Consider the following 16,702-nt stretch of genomic DNA (forward strand, 5'->3'; position numbering starts at 1 on the left):
AGAAAAGGATAAACAGTGTTTCCACAGCCATCAATGTAATTATGCAATATCTTGATGCATGCTCAATCATCCAGGTAAGTAAATCCCAAAAGGTTGATTCTGTTCATCTGGACGTTGTGTTTTCAGCGAGTGAAACGTTTCGTCATTTCTTCAGTCTCATCTGCCTGCAGGTTTGACTCTTATCATCCACTGGAGCATAAACTGGGTGTCATCAGGACGCTACAACACAGAGCGAACACCATCCCCACAGACACAGCGGCCAGGGAGGCAGGCATCAAAAAGGCCCTGAGTAAATGTGATTATCCCAGCTGGACATTTGTCAAAGCTGGGAAGTTGCCTAAAGAAAGCTCCAGCAGATCCAGAAGAGAAGGACAACTGCTGCCAAAGCGAAAACCCTTAGTGTCAGGAGTATCGGAACAGTTGAGATGCATTTTTTCTAAACACCATGTCTCCTGCAGTCTATTTACACCTACAGGCCAGTGGACACTCTTTCAATGATGAGGATGTACACATCCTGGACAGGGAGGAACGCTGTTTTGAGCGTGGAGTCAAGGAGGCCATTTACGTGAAAAGGGAAAGAGCATCTCTGAATCTAGGAGGGGCCCTAAGGGCACATCCTTTGCCATCTTACAATGCTGTGATTGCAGCTATTCCCCAACTCTCTGCGAATGGTACTCATGGCCATTGATCAAAATCCCTTGATCAGTGGTTGTTGATCAGTGGTCATGACAATTTGCATATTAATTATCAAGAAACTGACCTCACAGCTCATTGTTCATTCAGTGTGCTAGTTTCAGTTATCGTGCAAATGTTTTTATAAGGTAGGGGAAATCTTCAGTCAGCTGAGAATGAAGAAGTCACTTGGATGAGTGACGAAATGTTTCTTGCACTGAAAATGCTACGTTCAGATGAACAGAATCAACCTTTTGGTAATTATGCAATACTTTAAGGCCTATGGGCCATACTGAAGGTTGTCCAACACTCAGAAGGTTGATAGATGGATCTCCCAGTGGGTGGATGTGTCAGATTATCCTTGGGCAATATACTAAACCCTGAGCTGCCCCTGACGCATCCATCATAGCGTGAATGTGCATGAGAACGTTAGATAAGACCAAGACCTTTGGCCTAGTAAGTAAGCGTAAACACACTGGGGCATAGGGTATTATGAGGTAAGAAAGCTGGGACAGAACCCTTGAAGGATCCTAGGCTAAATCAGGACTGATGTGATTATACTGTCTTCCAGGCATTGGACAAAAACCTGGCAGCGGTGTTGAATTGTTTTTGGTTCAGGTAGGTGAAAAATGTTGTTAGAGTAAACAAGGTGTGGTGATTCAAAACTATTTCTATGTCTTTGAAAGAGAAACTATTAGTATTTTTTGAGAATTCGCTAAGATAATAAAAAAATGATTGCACAAACTTTGCTGTTGATTAGCAGAGTTTGTTTTACCATTTGCACAAGGGACGTTCAGTGGTAGAAAATGACATGACATCCAGAGAAGGTAGCATTAAAATTGAAAAAGACACCATGACTGTGAATAATACTTTTAATGTAGAGCGTGTATAAGGAAATAAAATTGGCACCAGATCCTTGGGGATATGTAAGAGATTCAAATGTGGATAAATAGTAGTGCTCTGTTATCAGATGTGTTAACGTCTGAGCTATAGGCTATATTGCACATTTTTAGTTCAGGTCCTGGATTTCTGAAGCGATCAACATGTTCAAATATAAATCATGATTTATGGTAAATGAGTGTTTTTAAATAGGGTATGTTCCCTTTTTGTCATGAGCCTGGGTCTTTTGACCCAGCGTTTTGAGTTTTAATTTATTTTAATGTTTATATTGTATGTTTAAGTTCATTAGGTTGGCGAAGGTTATTTGTTTATTAGATCCCCTTTGTGTTTTCTACCACTGTATTTAAGTTTCCCTCTCCCTTTATGTGTTTCGTGCCTAGTGTCTTTTGTTGTCAAGTTGGTGTTGTCATGTCTGCGTCTCATGTTTCCTGTTTTATTTTGAAGGTCTATGTCCTATGTCAGTATAGTCAGCTTGTTATGTCAGGTTAGTGTCAGCTGTTTCCCCATGTGTTTCCACTTCCCCTCATCACCCTTGTGTGTATTCTGTTCATTCGTTGTCAGGTCGTCTGTTGTTCCATGCCACCTTTCCAGGGCCTTTCCATGTTCAAGGTTTTGTTCTTTGTTCAGTAGTTAATTTTCCCAGTTTAGTTCTATTTAGGTTCTTTCCTGTGTGCCTCTATGTTTTATGTTTGTACTTTTAGTTTTTTTTTTTTTTTTTTTTTTTTTAAAATCAGCCATATTAAATGGCTCGCTTTTTGTGAATATTCATGTTTTCTTCCTCGTTCTCTGTGTCTGCATTTTTGGTCCTCTACGTCACTCCATACAGTCTGCCTCCACCAGACCGTGACACTTTTAGAGTTTCTATCATCACACCTATGGGAAAAATACCACCCTCTCCATAAAACAAACAAAACAAATACCACCCCCCCCCCACCCGATGTTCATATACCTGCATATGGACATCAAGTCAAATGATTTGTGTTAAAATAGTTGGCCACAAGCAGTGATGCCAATTATTTTGAAATTGAGTAGAATTTGTGGTAATGTTCTAACATGACAGATACCAATAAATGAAAATGGGTGAGGTGCTTTTAGGCAGTTCTTTACACTTGCCAAGTTGGGAAATAACGCAATACCTTGTCTTCTGTCAAGTCTTTACCTTCAGGCATTTTTCCACTTCAAGGCAATTTCCCTGCAATAAACAGCAAATAAATAGTTCATGTATACAAATAAAAAACTTGTGAGATTGAATCCCTTCTGAAAGATGCAGTACGGCCTCAGATGCATGGCGTGGATCTCATGGTTGTGAAGAATTTGGACCCAAAATGCAGACTCCAGACAGGTTTAAATGAGCAAAAACCAAGCCTTTATTTACATGAGGCCGCAAGTCTAGTCGGTGAAAGAAACTAGGAAACATATAAGGGGCCCACTCTAACAGACAAGCAGTACATAATAACGAACAAGGAAAACCGAGGGCTTAAATACACATGATGTAATCAGGGAACGAGACACAGCTGCTGAAAACAAGGCGCAGGTGAACAAAATCAATTGACGATCAAGAGGGGAAGCAGAAATGAACATAATGCACATGAGATGAGAGACTCAAAATAAAACAGGAAGCCAAAACAATGAGACGGAGACTAAGACACAAACTTGACAGACCAAAGTAAACACAAAGACAAAACTGACTAAACATGGGTGACATAACAGAAGCACAGACTAGGCACAGGGAAGTGAAAACTACAACAAAATCAATGAAGAGAAGGCAATGTGAATAAATCCACAAATTTACATGAAAAAACAAGGAACTGTATCACAATAGTAGTGTTTCACTACTATTGTAGTATTAAAGAAGTTTCTTTACAGTACGCAGTAACTTCAAGACCCAGTTTATCTGTTATGTCACAGTGTAATTTGGTGGTTTACTTGCTAATGCTCCCACTCATCTGTGTATATACATTGTGCTCATCTGACAGCAGTATGAAAAGAGGAAGATCACAGACAAGATTCATGGATGTAGTGAAAGAGAACATGCAGTTTGGGTTGCTACCCAAACTACTGTGGCTGCCGATGATGTACGAGGTCTTGCTTAATCATGCTTAATCATGCAAATTGACTGGAGAGGCTGAGGTCTACATGAGGAAGTGCCTTGTACTTTCGAAATGCCTTAACAGCCTTAAACTCTACAGCGACGGGATGCTGTCATTGCCCATCCCTGGCCTGGTAGAAGAGTTTAAATGTGCAAAAGTGAGGCTGGAGACGTCACTCGTGGACTCCTGAGAGCCCATAGTGGGAGGTGGTGCTCCCAACCAGCAACAGGGAGAAAGTGGATCCCAGTCACAGCTACAGGCCGAATCTGCTCTTCTCCATCATGATGTGGTGGGTCATGTCCAACAGGGCAGAGGAGGATTTTATCTTGGAGCAGTAACACATCTCTGGCAACAGGCATCTGTAACTGAACAATGAGCAATGGTGCGTTGACGGGAGGAAGCAGCCAGACGTGCTGGGCAAGCAGGGTCGCCGGATGAATTGGGAGTGTGTTGAAAAGAGAAAACTCACATGGAGTGAAATCTGGGGATGGAGTCTAATAGGCAGGAATAAGACATTCCTCAAAGTAACCAAGCCTCAAGACTTTCTGCACTAGAAACAATGCAATATCAGGGATTTGTAACATCTAGTTGTTTTATTGAATGAGATTGTGGGACAGAAAACTGTTTAAGATGTAGGGAAATAAATATAAGTATGTATAATGTATGCCATTTGGCAAGCACTGCTGGCCATGCATTCACTGTCAAAATGTTAATTTTGTTGTTTAAGCTAAACATAGAATTTTGGTAATGGCAATGACAGGAGCATTAATCAAATGACTTTCTTATAAATTTCTTCTTGGTTATACTATTTTCTGTTAACCCCCCATCTCTGTCTCTCTCTCTCTCTCACACACACACACACACACACACACACACACACACACACACACACACACACACACACACACACACACACACACGTAAAGAACCCAACCCCAAACTGTGTGCCATCTTGTAAATTCCATACAGGTACTTTTGACTGCTTCTTTAATTGTCACTGGTCATGAGCCACATGTTTTAAAGTGGTATAGATTTTACTTCCACCCCCTTCTTGAGCCAACCCCCCCTCCCCCAAACCCTTCCATTTTCCCAGCAGTATTACGCTTGCTTGGCTACTGTTACCTCCCAAAAATTGAAAATATAGAATAAAACAAACAAATAAACAAAATAGAAACCAATGGTCCAAAAACAAAAGATGTTTATGATTAAATACTATTAAAAGTTCACTGTATTATTATTATTATTATTAGTGTTTAGTTTGTAACTTTAGAATTTTACTAATTTAAAAAAACACATTAAATACTAAATATCACCACAATAAGACCACTTGTACAAAATAGTATTTTGTACAAAAAAAACAAAACAAAAAAACAAAAACTTGGTGAGGTGATCAGGTTAAGTAATTTTTGTGGGGGGGAAAACCTCTATGTATGTTATGTCTTTCTTTCTTTTCTGTATTGCGCTTTGTAGACGGTCCCTGCACACTCGTCTCACATCCAAGTGCTCACAGAGACCAGTCATTGTTAGCCCAGGTTGGAAAAGGATTCGCTTTAATTAAAATAAACTTTGACATGTAAAGTGAAGCCATACGGATCCTTAGGTTTTATTCTCTCCCCCCTTCCTGCCGCGCGTAATGAGTACCTTTTAATCTCTATCAAAATGTTACATACAGGTTCAATCTAATCGTTTTACAGACTCCTCCCTATCTGTGTTTACTTTGCACTTCCACTGAAGAGAATCTTCATTTTGATATTATTACTTACAGTAATCAGCCGCTGTTTATTATTCAATTGTTTCCTCACTTGTAGTCTTAAACTTTCCTAATCGGGGAGGCTACAAATGCATCAGTCCACCCACGCCGTGCCAGTCTGCTGTGCTCTGCCCGAACCTGCTGCAGCAGGAAAACAGCGCTCTTAGCCAACGATCACGTAAGTATTAATCTGGACATTTGTGTTTATTTTACTTTTATTCACGACATTTAAAAAATTAATTAAATCATTTATGAAGTGAGATCACTTATCAGAATTCTTTTTGTATTTTTTTTTTTATCCTAATTAATTTTTATTTTCTTTAGTCTTGAATATACACTCGATAAACTACTGATGGCGAGAAAATGCAGGCTGACTTACACAGCAACACTGATGCTGCTTTTAATAACCTGGAAGGAGAGCACGTATTGCAATGGGCTTACAGGTTGGTCCCAGACGTTTTTCATGTACTTAGACTTTGCTTGATAGAAATGACACAAACGGAAGCTTCTCCTTTAATATGAAATGTTTTTAAATATGGCCCTCTGCCACTGGAGTTCTGAGGAAAGAGCCTATCCTGCAATATGATGCAGAAGGAGATTTATTTTTACATTTGGCAGCAGTTTGTTGAGATATTCCACTGGATACTGTTGATATAAAAGAAGCTTTTTTTTTTTTCCATAAACACAAACTCTACAAATATTTGTTTCCTTTACAGTGAGTCCTCCGAAGAACCTTGTAATAACAGACCCGGGGCATCTTGGACAACTGGAGATTACATGGAATCCCCCAGACAGCTTACCTAACGTGACAGAGTGCTCAGTACGATATCAGCTGGAGTACAACACCTACCGGGAGAGCTGGGCTGTAAGTGCTTAGTCTTTTTATCAGATCTTACACTGAAGCGCATAACCTGCCTGAACTCCTCCCAGAATGATTTTCTCAAGAACATGACCTGCTCTGGTAATGGGCCAATTAATAGCCGTAATTACAAGCAATAAAATGTTTACTTGAAATGATATCTTAAGTGACTTTACAGTATAAAAGCACCTCAGCAGGACTGTAACTCTGCAGAGATCACAAACATACAGCCTCTTAAAGCTGCTTCATCATGATGGGATTCGTGTCTCTGTAATTTTAAACCCAAATTTGTGGGGATTTTCTAATTGCACTTCCACGTATTTATGCCCAAGCATCTATGTCTAAACAAGATAAAAACAGAACATATTCTTGATACTTTTTCCAATTAATGTGGGTGAGGCAATGCTGTTAGTTATGTCTCAGTAACAATTAGTATGACGCACTGATCATTATCTTACAATGAGTGAAAGAACGAGCTTATCTGCGCCTATGATAACTGTGCCTGATAATGAGACGTGTCTAGACAACTATGCAAAGCTCTTTTATATCCTTTAAACGGCTCAAGTAAAATATGAAACAGCAGATATAATGTGACTTACTAAAAATTGATGCATAAGTTGTGTTTTTGTTGTTGTTTTACACAAGCCTCAGTAATACGGTAAAAGTTTTGTGGGAGAAAACTGTCTACACATCTTTGTTAAATGAAATAAGAAAAAACTCAGTAGATCAGGAAACTTTGGCATGTAGTAACTCATTTGTGCTTTTGCAGAGCATCAGGACAAGTAAAAGGACCTACACCGCTCAGTTTGACCTGATGAAAGATGTTACAGTGAGAATCTACACCTTGCTGAGTGGGACCTGCACCAACGATACTATGATCAAGAGCACAGACTACACTGAAGTCATCCAGAAATCTCCCAGCACAGGTCAGCCTTCCAAGGCTTATAAGATTTGTGATTACAGAAAAGGAGTATTAGTAAGATCATAGCTAATTTGATTCTTTTCTTTTTTCATGTTTAGGTGTTTTGGGTACTGAAGTCCTGGATTTTAAATGTGTATTCCACAACATGGAGTACACAGAGTGCCAGTGGAGAAGAAGTGAAAAGATACCAGACAACTCCCTGCAAAAGCTATATTTCTGGTATGTCTGCCATGTCAGAGCTTTGTTGGCTCGTGTTGTGGTCCATAACAAAATATTCCACTATCATTTGGAACGGCTAATGACATAATCAGCTTGTTTAATTTTTCCTGAGACAAATCTGTCCACTTTCTCTAATATTTGATGAGATTTCTATTCACCAGTTAACAAGATATGAAAAAGGGCAGTACATCAAAAAAATGGTGTAATAACTAAAGTGATTGTAAAACCTGCTTCTTTTCATAATGTGTGCTGTTTTCATCACTGTTTAATTGTTAATGAGGCTTACGTTCATAAAAGAACACCACAAAACAAAGAACAGCTCCAGTTAATTTCCTCCGGAGAATAAAAGGAGAAAACAATCCAGTTGTCTTCTTCCACTGATGAGCGGAAGAAAACTGGGCAACACTTTTATGTGCATAGTGTTTAATGAGAATAAATCTTGTTAAGGCACATACCCACGCAATTATCTGGAAACTGCAGCGGAAACATTTAAGATCACTTCACGCTGAAATGCATCTTTTACTTTTCTTAGTGGGAAGGATTTCCTCAGTACTGAGTTACTCATGTCTTTTGCTGATTAAGATTTGATGTTGTCACATTATGTAAAGCAGGATGTGGATACAGAAGCTTATCTGATCTGTTTGTTCTGCAGGCACAAAGAACTTGGACAGGCTGAGGAATGCCCAAAGTACAAGACATCAGGCGGTGTCACGATAGGGTGCACATTTGCAGATGTACCGCTTCCTGTATTCACTGATATCAACTTCTGTTTAAATGGAAGCTCTCCTGAGGGGCCACTAAAACCAACGTTTGCCTCCCTGCAAATCCAGAACCATGGTAAATACATTTCCTGCTCCAGTTTTGACTCACCGCTTGCTCAACTTTGACCGAGATCCGCAACATCTGTAATACCTCCTTGCATGCTATCACAATTGCTGATTTTGTTTTCCTGTGTTCTTGATGCATTTATGCAGTGAAGTGTGCAGCCACAAAAAAACTGCATCTGCAAACAGGTCCTGACAAGTTTGAACTACACTGGGAACATCCAGATGGAAAGGTTCCTGGCCACTGTCTAGAATATGAGGTGGAACACACTCAAGAAGGACCTGATGGAAAAAAACCATCGGTATGGTTTATACAACATGTGCTTTGTTATTAATATTATTTTTAACTCTAAGGCAAATCTGTATCACAAGAGCATTTTCCCTTCCACCTTGCTGTGCAAAGAGTCTTTAGATTTGGTTTGAGTGGGTTTGTGGGGATGTAAAAGTGGGGAACGCATTGCATAAAAACAAGTAAACACAGGATTTGAGATTGTAAACATTCAGGGAAGAGCTTTATGTCTCAAACTGCAAAAAATCCACCTTAAAAATTCACGTTCTCACTTTGTCTTTATTTCTAGAAATGCTCCAATCATTTTTGTGCAAAAGCTTAATTGCATTAATATTTATTTAGATTTGAGTCTTCTTTAACTGAAAAAATGAATCAAGTCATAAGTCATTCATGGTGTTTGCCACTGCTATCAGCTGTCTGTAGCTATTAGCACATTCCTGATGTTTTGAATGACTTGACAGGTCATGGTACTTCATTCCCACTCACCTGAATCTAATTGGTGTCACACTTGACTTTAACACAATAATAGAGCAAAACCACTAAAATACCTCAAGATCACTGGTATTAACACAGCAACCTAGACAAAACATAAAGGTGGGAGAACATTTTATTTCTGACATTTTTCCTTTGTTGTACATCCAGACATTCCACTTTACACCTGTATAAAAAAAAATTAACTAACTTGTTTGTTTTAGCTGTGCACGCTTTATTAAACATGCAAACTTTTTCATTCATCAAATATCTTTTTATTGAAAGGAATGCCTTAACATTACTTCAGGCACTGTGGCTTTGGGCAGCTAATAACAAAGCTGCTAACAATTTGACTTTGTGATTTTATAGACCTTTAAAAAGTGGAAACTATTAGAGTCTGTGGTTTTGCTTTGCTATGCAATTATTTTTTTTAATCCCACAGTAAAAGGTCAAGAAAAAAATGATGGATGTGTTTTAAAGTAAATAGAACAATAAAAAAATAAGTAAAAACTCAAATTTTAAAACAAATCCTCATGACCATCACTGAGTGGAGATTAATGAGGTTACAAAGGGAATTTAAGTGTACCATGAAGTACAAAATAAAATAGGGTTACGAGTCTTTGAGACGCAGCTGAAAGCTGTCTGCTTGACAAAGCAGTGTAGCCTTAATTGGTCAGATGCCCAGTGCTTAAGCTTGGGTATGAGCCCAGAACTCTGCATTAAAGACCCAGTACTTACAAGAAGTGTAAATCTGGTTTTCCAGATCAAAAACAGCTGCTTAACACTGTTAGACAGCAAAGTGGTGAGTGAGTTAAACTGTCATAAAACCGAAATGAAGATGACGAAACTCATCAAAACTTAAGTACTTTTTGGGTCTGTTAACTCTGTTGTTGTAGTAATTATTTACTTTATCTTTTTCATTGACAGACAAAATCTCTGCCAGGAGGGCGGACAAGCCTGAGTTTGTCCATCGACATCAACAAGACCCACTGCTTCAGGGTTCGGTCTAAGGTGCATAAGTACTGTGCGAGCACGAGCTACTGGAGTGACTGGAGCCATCCAGTATGCCAACCAGGTAAGAATGTTTCGCACAAAAACGTCTTATTTTTTGGCTCTCTGGAGTACTGGATGTTTTCAGGTTTTCATTTAAAAACCATATAATTTCTTCTTTTGACACAAAAAAGCCATTCTTTTTTTGATGAGTTTGTAACTGATATTGGGAAGTGGCACTCTTGGTTTCCTAGGGCAGTAGGAATATTTATCAAAATACAATCAACTAATCAAAATACAAAAAGCCAAAGCTAAAAAAAAAACCCCAAAACAAATACAAGCAAATAACACCCCCCCCCCCCATTAAACATAACAAAAGCCAAAAGCTTGGAACTGCCTGTTTTGGAAAAAATAAAGACATTTATACTAAAAAAACAAAAGATTAGGCGCCAGTTTGGCTCGGTGCTTTGAGCAGTCGGCCACATGCCACACGGCTGACAGCGGCCAGTCCGGGTTCGGGTCAGACCCACGGCCCTTTGCAGCGTGTCTTTCCCCTTCTCTCTCTGCCCCTCCTTTCCAGCTACTACATGATGTTGGATAACACAAAGTGATTAGTTGACCGATTCAGCATTAAGGCTTTAAATTCCTGAGTGTTACTTTTCATCTCATATTCCTAAGCGATCTGTTCAAAGTGTGTTTCCTGTAAGTAAAGGATTTACAAACTAAGCTGTAAAGCATTTCTTTTGTTAGCAACAAGTCCTGCTAAACCCTCATAGTAGTCTCGTTGATTTCAAGCTGGAAGATCCTGACGCCACCAAGAAATAGTAAGTTTTAAGATTATCTCATTCAAGCATGCAGTACGCTTCAATTTATGTCAATACAACCAATGTAGCGAAATATGCATAACAATGTTCTGATTTCTTCTTTTTCTTGCTTTTTGTAGCCACCGATGTTGCCACGATTGGAAAGTCCCCTGAAGGAAAAGCTGAAGGATCATTTTCATCCAGGCTCGGCACAATATTTTATAACATGTTGGACAAATTAATGTTGCAAAAGTATTAATCCAATGTCCAAAATCCAAAACACAAAAAAGAACATCTCCAGTCTAATCCAATGAAAGACGGAATATTAGAATTTATGTAGATTGTTGTGTTAATTTTCTGTGTAATTCTTTTTTCTTTCTGTTGTGAATGTAATGATTGATATCTCAACATAGCAACAGGTTGTAAATAAAATGCATCTTGTAAGATGTAACATTTTTCTACATCTGAAAGGCACTTTAAGGCCAGAGCGGTGGTGTACAATGTGGAGGATCAGTTGTGTCCCAAACTTTTTATTGTGGCCTCTATAAAGTAAATAGTCGCTGAACCATGCCATAAAACGGACCTTCCCTTGTCCTGTTTTAAATCATTTCAACTGCTACTTAGAAACATTTGTTCAGACTATGATTGTAAGCATTAGTATGCAGGATACGATTGTATTTTTGGCCTATGAAGTTTCACAGAATAAAATTTTTTATTGGTGTGCTCGTGTTAGTCTTTCATTGAGATCCAGTTGGTTGGTTTAGACCAGGGGTGGGCAACTCCAGGCCTCGAGGGTCCTGCAGGTTTTAGATATCACCCTGGGTCAACACACCTGAGTCAAATGATGAGTTCATTACCAGGCAAGACATGTTGAGGACATCATTTAACCATTTAATAAGGCCTGGAGTTGGTTTAGACAAAGACATCAGACTTTCTAGTATAGTGCTATTACTACTACTCTCATTGTACTACTACAACAACTTCTGATAATTATGCTTTTCAACAGAAAAGTCCATTTATTTCCCGCTAATCCAGTCACGGGTAGGCAGGAGGTGGGGCTAAAGCCTATCCCAACTCTCATAGTCCACCAGTCCATTACAGCAAGCAACAAGAAATTTAAAATTTGGACAATGCATGGAGAACGTGTTCTGTCTGCAAACCGTGCAAATACAGATCTTATATATTGGACAGTTTGTTTGTGCTGATTCGTAGTTATACAGATTTCAGTTGACCTCACTTTATAGCGTTTTGTTGATGTGTTTCATCGAAGATGAGCAGCTGTTCTCCAACCTGATTTTACTTTTGTGTGCTTATTATAGAGCAGAAAGACGTGACACCTGAACCAGATGCCATATGGGATGCCATACCTGTCTACATTTACATCGCTGTTGCCATTATTGCACTGCTAGTGCTGTCTCTGTGTGCGTGGGCAATGTTCAAACTGTAAGTATATTCACACCCATTACAAAATGTGCCAACATGCAGATAAAAAGCAAACAGAGCACTAAGCTGTCCTTTGGATCTCAGGAAGAAACCAGTGCAAGAGAAAAAAGTGGAGTCTCTGCTTACATCCCTGTTTGCCAGGCGTCCCCTTCTTGGTCCCACACAAGCCTAAAAAGGCAAGAAAAGCTGTACCTTCCTCCGACGCAAAGAGGACCTCATATAAATATTTTACTGTTGCACTCCTCCTCAGTCATTGTTTAGGTTCTGTAGTTTCAAAAGGCACAATGAAGCACTCAAAGATGGCATAGCATGCAGACAGTGAGATTGTAATCACATGTTTCAGAAGATATTACATTTAGACTGAAGGTCATAGTTTGTCTCAGAGGTGTGGACTCGAGTCACATGACTTGGACTCGAGTCAGACTCGAGTCATTAATTTTATGACTTTAGACTTGACTTGAAAAAATGTTCTAAGACTTGTGACTTGACTTGGACTTGAACCGGTTTACTTGAAAAGACTTGATATTTTACCCCAAATATAAAATTTAACATGCATATTATATAGAGATTGAAAATGTGACGTCATTCACGGGTAGAACCGCAAAGGATTCTGGGAACTCGTGGCAAGCGGTACTAGCGCACGCAGGCTTTCAATTAAAATCAGTTATACAGCGATAAAAAGAAACACAAAAATGTCAAGAAGCCGTTGTATTATTAACTGCAATAGCCGGTCGCATGAGAGCCACGGGAAGCCGACGGGTAAAGAGATCGGTTGTTATCGGATTACGTCGTTGAAGAGAAATTGTTCAAGCCATGTTTCCGAAGTGACAAAGACGCGACGGGTGGCCTGGATTGCAGCCATTCAAAGATCAAATATAACGTCCCAGAACCCTCCAGCTCACAGGTTAGTCTGCTCCAAGCATTTACACGAAGGTCAGTGTTTTTTAGTAGTTAATACGTCATTTTCATAACATAATTGGTGATATAGGTTACAAGCAAGTCTGGCGCTGAACAGAAATTGTCGCGCTATGCTCCTTTGTTTATTGTGCATAAATAGTGAATTGTCCTGACACAATATTGCGAAATTATTTCCACTACTAATTAATTACCGTTGAGCTCAAAGGTCCTATTAATAAACGGTTAAGGAATGTGTATTTATGACGACGATTTGTGAGACTGGTAAACTTATGATACGTACGATGGTCTTTCGTTCTACACGGTGCATTTCAAGGTCCTGTACCCATCCGTCGGTAAACTGTACCTGGGCTTGTTGCAGTGACCTGAAGTTACTAAACTTCATGAGTGTATGCACTCACTCCAAGAACCGTGTAATTATAAATATGCATATAAATATGCTAGGATGAGACTTGAGACTTACTTGAGACTTGCAAAACAATGACTTGGTCCCACCTCTGGTTTGTCTGTGTTTGTATTATATCATATAACTACATATTATTCCAATATACTATATTTTTTGTATTTTTGTGTATACCTTTCTATATAAATGTTTGAACTGGCCTGTTAACTGGACTGCTTCACTGTACCAGAAAGTATCCTATCGTTGTTTACTTTTTAGCTATGACACTTGCCTATTTGTTAAGGGAGGAGAACTTACTTTGGGATTACGTTTTTTAAATATGTTTTTTTACTACTTATGATTTCTTATCTGGTTCATTTCGCATGGATTTGTATTGATGTTGTGGAGAAATAACGTTTTTAGTGAAATCTGTTTGTTGTTTACCTCATGCCTCAATTCTTGCCAGTCAGCTCACACAATAAAGACTGTTTTTGTTTTTGTGTAAAGTGTAAAATATGTGTTTCATAAATGTTAAATGGATTTCAACAAAGTTATTACTAAATACTTGGAGTCAAGGAACTTTGCTGACACCTATGGATGAATTAAATGGAGAAATTGAACCAGTTAGTTGTTTCAAATGCCACATGTCTTTGCCAGTTTTAATCCCCCCCCGTTTTTGGAGGCTTGAACTTTATCCAAACTAACCTGCCAAACAATGTTACATCTATTTCTGTGCAACCCTTGCCAAACACCATTTATTGTATTAAATCATAGAGTTGATCCAATTTTTATGACATTGAAAGTGCTTTTTGGCTGCCATCCATTTAGTCCAAATAAATAATGAATGTTTAAATTTTTAAATTAATGGATCACATATATCTTTTTGATTTCTGATCCTGTTGGGGTTGGTGGGTTTTAGAAAGCAATAGAACATATACTATAAAATTAGGCTATCAAGTTGGTGTTGAGTGTTATTCTTACCAGCTTTTATATGTTAAAGCATATTTTATGGAATAATAGTGCTTGTAATGAATGTATTTTATGCTCTTATTTGGGTTTGATGTATTTCATTATGTGCTTAATTCTAATTAAAATAAAGAATAATGTTCAAGGTCTCTTCTTTACATCTTCGCATTAAAAAAATATAAACTAAAAAAAGAGAAAAGGGATTTTCTGTTTTAACAGAATGTAAGTTTGTAGGAAGCAAACACATACTCCATTTTTTTTTTTCATTGGCAAAGATTACTGGGGCGCACTGGAGAACGCTTTGTTCACTCCAGATCGCAAATAAGTGTGAGACGTGGTTTTGCAGAGAAGCTACATAGTTTATTAATGAATACTGAGTGAGTATAGTAACGCAGCCAACGAGTTATGAGTTATTCAGGACAAGGGTGAGGCTTCAGCTGAAACTGATAACATCAGCTTAACTTTCTGAACCTCATTCAACTTATCATGGGCCTCCCAGCAACGCCAAAGAACAAACAAGCATTCAGGTAGAACAATAAAATACTGTATGAACATTAATGCCCTAAATGGGGCAGGGATAGCTCAGTAGGTAAAGTGGTCGCCCCATGATCGGAAGGTCGGCGGTTCGAATCCACTTAACGGCTACCCTGAGGTACCCCTGAGCAAGGTACCGTCCCTACACACTGCTCCCCGGGCGCCTGCTTAGTGGGCTGCCCACTGCTTCACTGAGTGAATGGGTCAAATGCAGAGAAAAACAAGTAATTTCCCCATGGGGATCAATAAAGTATCCATTATTATTATCATCATTATTATTATTATTAAAATGTCTGTGATTCACTAAAAATACAGATAACCTTGTCTTTCCATCATCTGTGTCATCATGCATTCTTGGATATTCATTCATTCATTCATTCATTTTTTAACTGCTTATCATGGGGGATAGATGGTGGTGGTGGTAATCCAACAGAAATAATGATAATAATCAATGTCGCATGTTTTGTACATGCTTGTGCAGTGTACTCTGTAAGCCAACCTCAGCAAAGTCAACAACATACCACTCTTGTAATATAAATTATGAATATCTTAATTTTTTCATCATGTATCCATCACAGTTGTATCTGGAAAACAAAATAGGATTTGGGCAATAGGATGTAAGGTGGGTAAAATCTCCTGAGGGACCTGACGGAAAAGAATCATCGGAATGGTTTATATAACACATACCTTGTTATTTTTGTTTTAAACACTAAGGCAAATCTGTACCAGAAGAGCATTTTCCCCCAGCAAGCTTGCTGTGCAAAGAGTCTTTAGATTTGGTTTGAGTGGGTTTGTGTGGATGTAACAGTGGGAAAAGCACTGTAGAAAAATAAATAACCACACACTTCTAACTTTACCTCTATTTCTAGAAATGCTCTAATCATTTCTGTGCAAAAGGTATTTATTTGGATTTGATTGTTTTTTTAACTTGAAATATTAATTTCAAGTCATAACTCATTCACTGTGCTTGTCAGTACTGTCATCTGTCTGTAGCTATTAGGACATTCCTGATGTTCTGAATGACTTGGCTGGTCGTGGTACTTCATTCCCACTCAGCTGAATCTGATTGATGTGTTAAAGTCAAGCAGGACACCAAATAGAGCAAAACCACTAAAATACCTCAAGATCATTGACGTGGCAACCTACACAAAACATAAAGGCGGGGGAATATTTTATTTCTGACATTTTACTTCCAGATGCTCCTCGTTACAGCTGTATAAAAAAATAAACTAACTTGTTTGTTTTAGCTGTGCATGCACATAAAGTGCGTATACATAAAGCATATGTTTATGCATGAGGACCGCCCGGCCTGCTCAGACTGCCTATACTCCCCCAGCTCCCACATTGTGTTTTGATCTTTTGTTTGTTTTCATTTTCCTGTTTGTTCGTGCTCCAATCTGATTTAATTTTATTTTTTTACCCATCCAAACAAAAAAAAGGGCCTGGAGCCTATCCCAGCTGGGAAAGGGACTGGTCTACTGGAAGCTTTTGTTTAGTTAACAGAAATTATGATAGTGATCATGATGACTGAAAATTATTGCTGCAAGTTTTATAAACCACTTCTGCAGTGTAGTTGTTAAGTGAACCTCAGCAAACTCCACTTTTGTAATATTCATATTTTGTAATATGAAAGTGCTGATGTGATTTTATCATCATATAATTATATGGCCCTT

At 38.6% G+C, this 16,702-nt stretch overlaps 1 protein-coding gene across 3 annotated transcripts in view; it reads left to right on the forward strand.

Annotated features, from left to right (window-relative positions):
- il13ra2 (interleukin 13 receptor, alpha 2) overlaps positions 1-14,297 on the forward strand; it is a 28,039-nt gene extending 13,742 nt beyond the window's left edge. The window contains exons 1-11 of one of the 3 annotated variants that reach the window (XM_085420422.1): positions 1,179-1,290; positions 5,471-5,590; positions 5,737-5,855; positions 6,129-6,277; positions 7,041-7,197; positions 7,292-7,412; positions 8,065-8,249; positions 8,387-8,538; positions 9,924-10,071; positions 12,109-12,232; positions 12,317-14,297. In XM_085420422.1, coding sequence (XP_085276548.1) covers positions 5,765-5,855; positions 6,129-6,277; positions 7,041-7,197; positions 7,292-7,412; positions 8,065-8,249; positions 8,387-8,538; positions 9,924-10,071; positions 12,109-12,232; positions 12,317-12,404 — 1,215 coding nt within the window. In that variant the 5' untranslated portion in view covers positions 1,179-1,290; positions 5,471-5,590; positions 5,737-5,764 and the 3' untranslated portion in view covers positions 12,405-14,297. Of the gene's footprint in view, positions 1-1,178; positions 1,291-5,470; positions 5,591-5,736; positions 5,856-6,128; positions 6,278-7,040; positions 7,198-7,291; positions 7,413-8,064; positions 8,250-8,386; positions 8,539-9,923; positions 10,072-10,736; positions 10,811-10,929; positions 11,475-12,108; positions 12,233-12,316 lie in introns of those variants that run through there. The other 2 variants (XM_085420420.1, XM_085420423.1) reach the window with 2 other exon arrangements.
- The last annotated feature ends 2,405 nt before the right edge of the window (positions 14,298-16,702 follow it).

Source organism: Rhamphochromis longiceps, linkage group LG10, assembly GCF_057381845.1.
Source record: "Rhamphochromis longiceps isolate RC_006_pf linkage group LG10, R_longiceps_female_GT1.1, whole genome shotgun sequence".
Lineage (NCBI taxonomy): Eukaryota > Metazoa > Chordata > Actinopteri > Cichliformes > Cichlidae > Rhamphochromis > Rhamphochromis longiceps.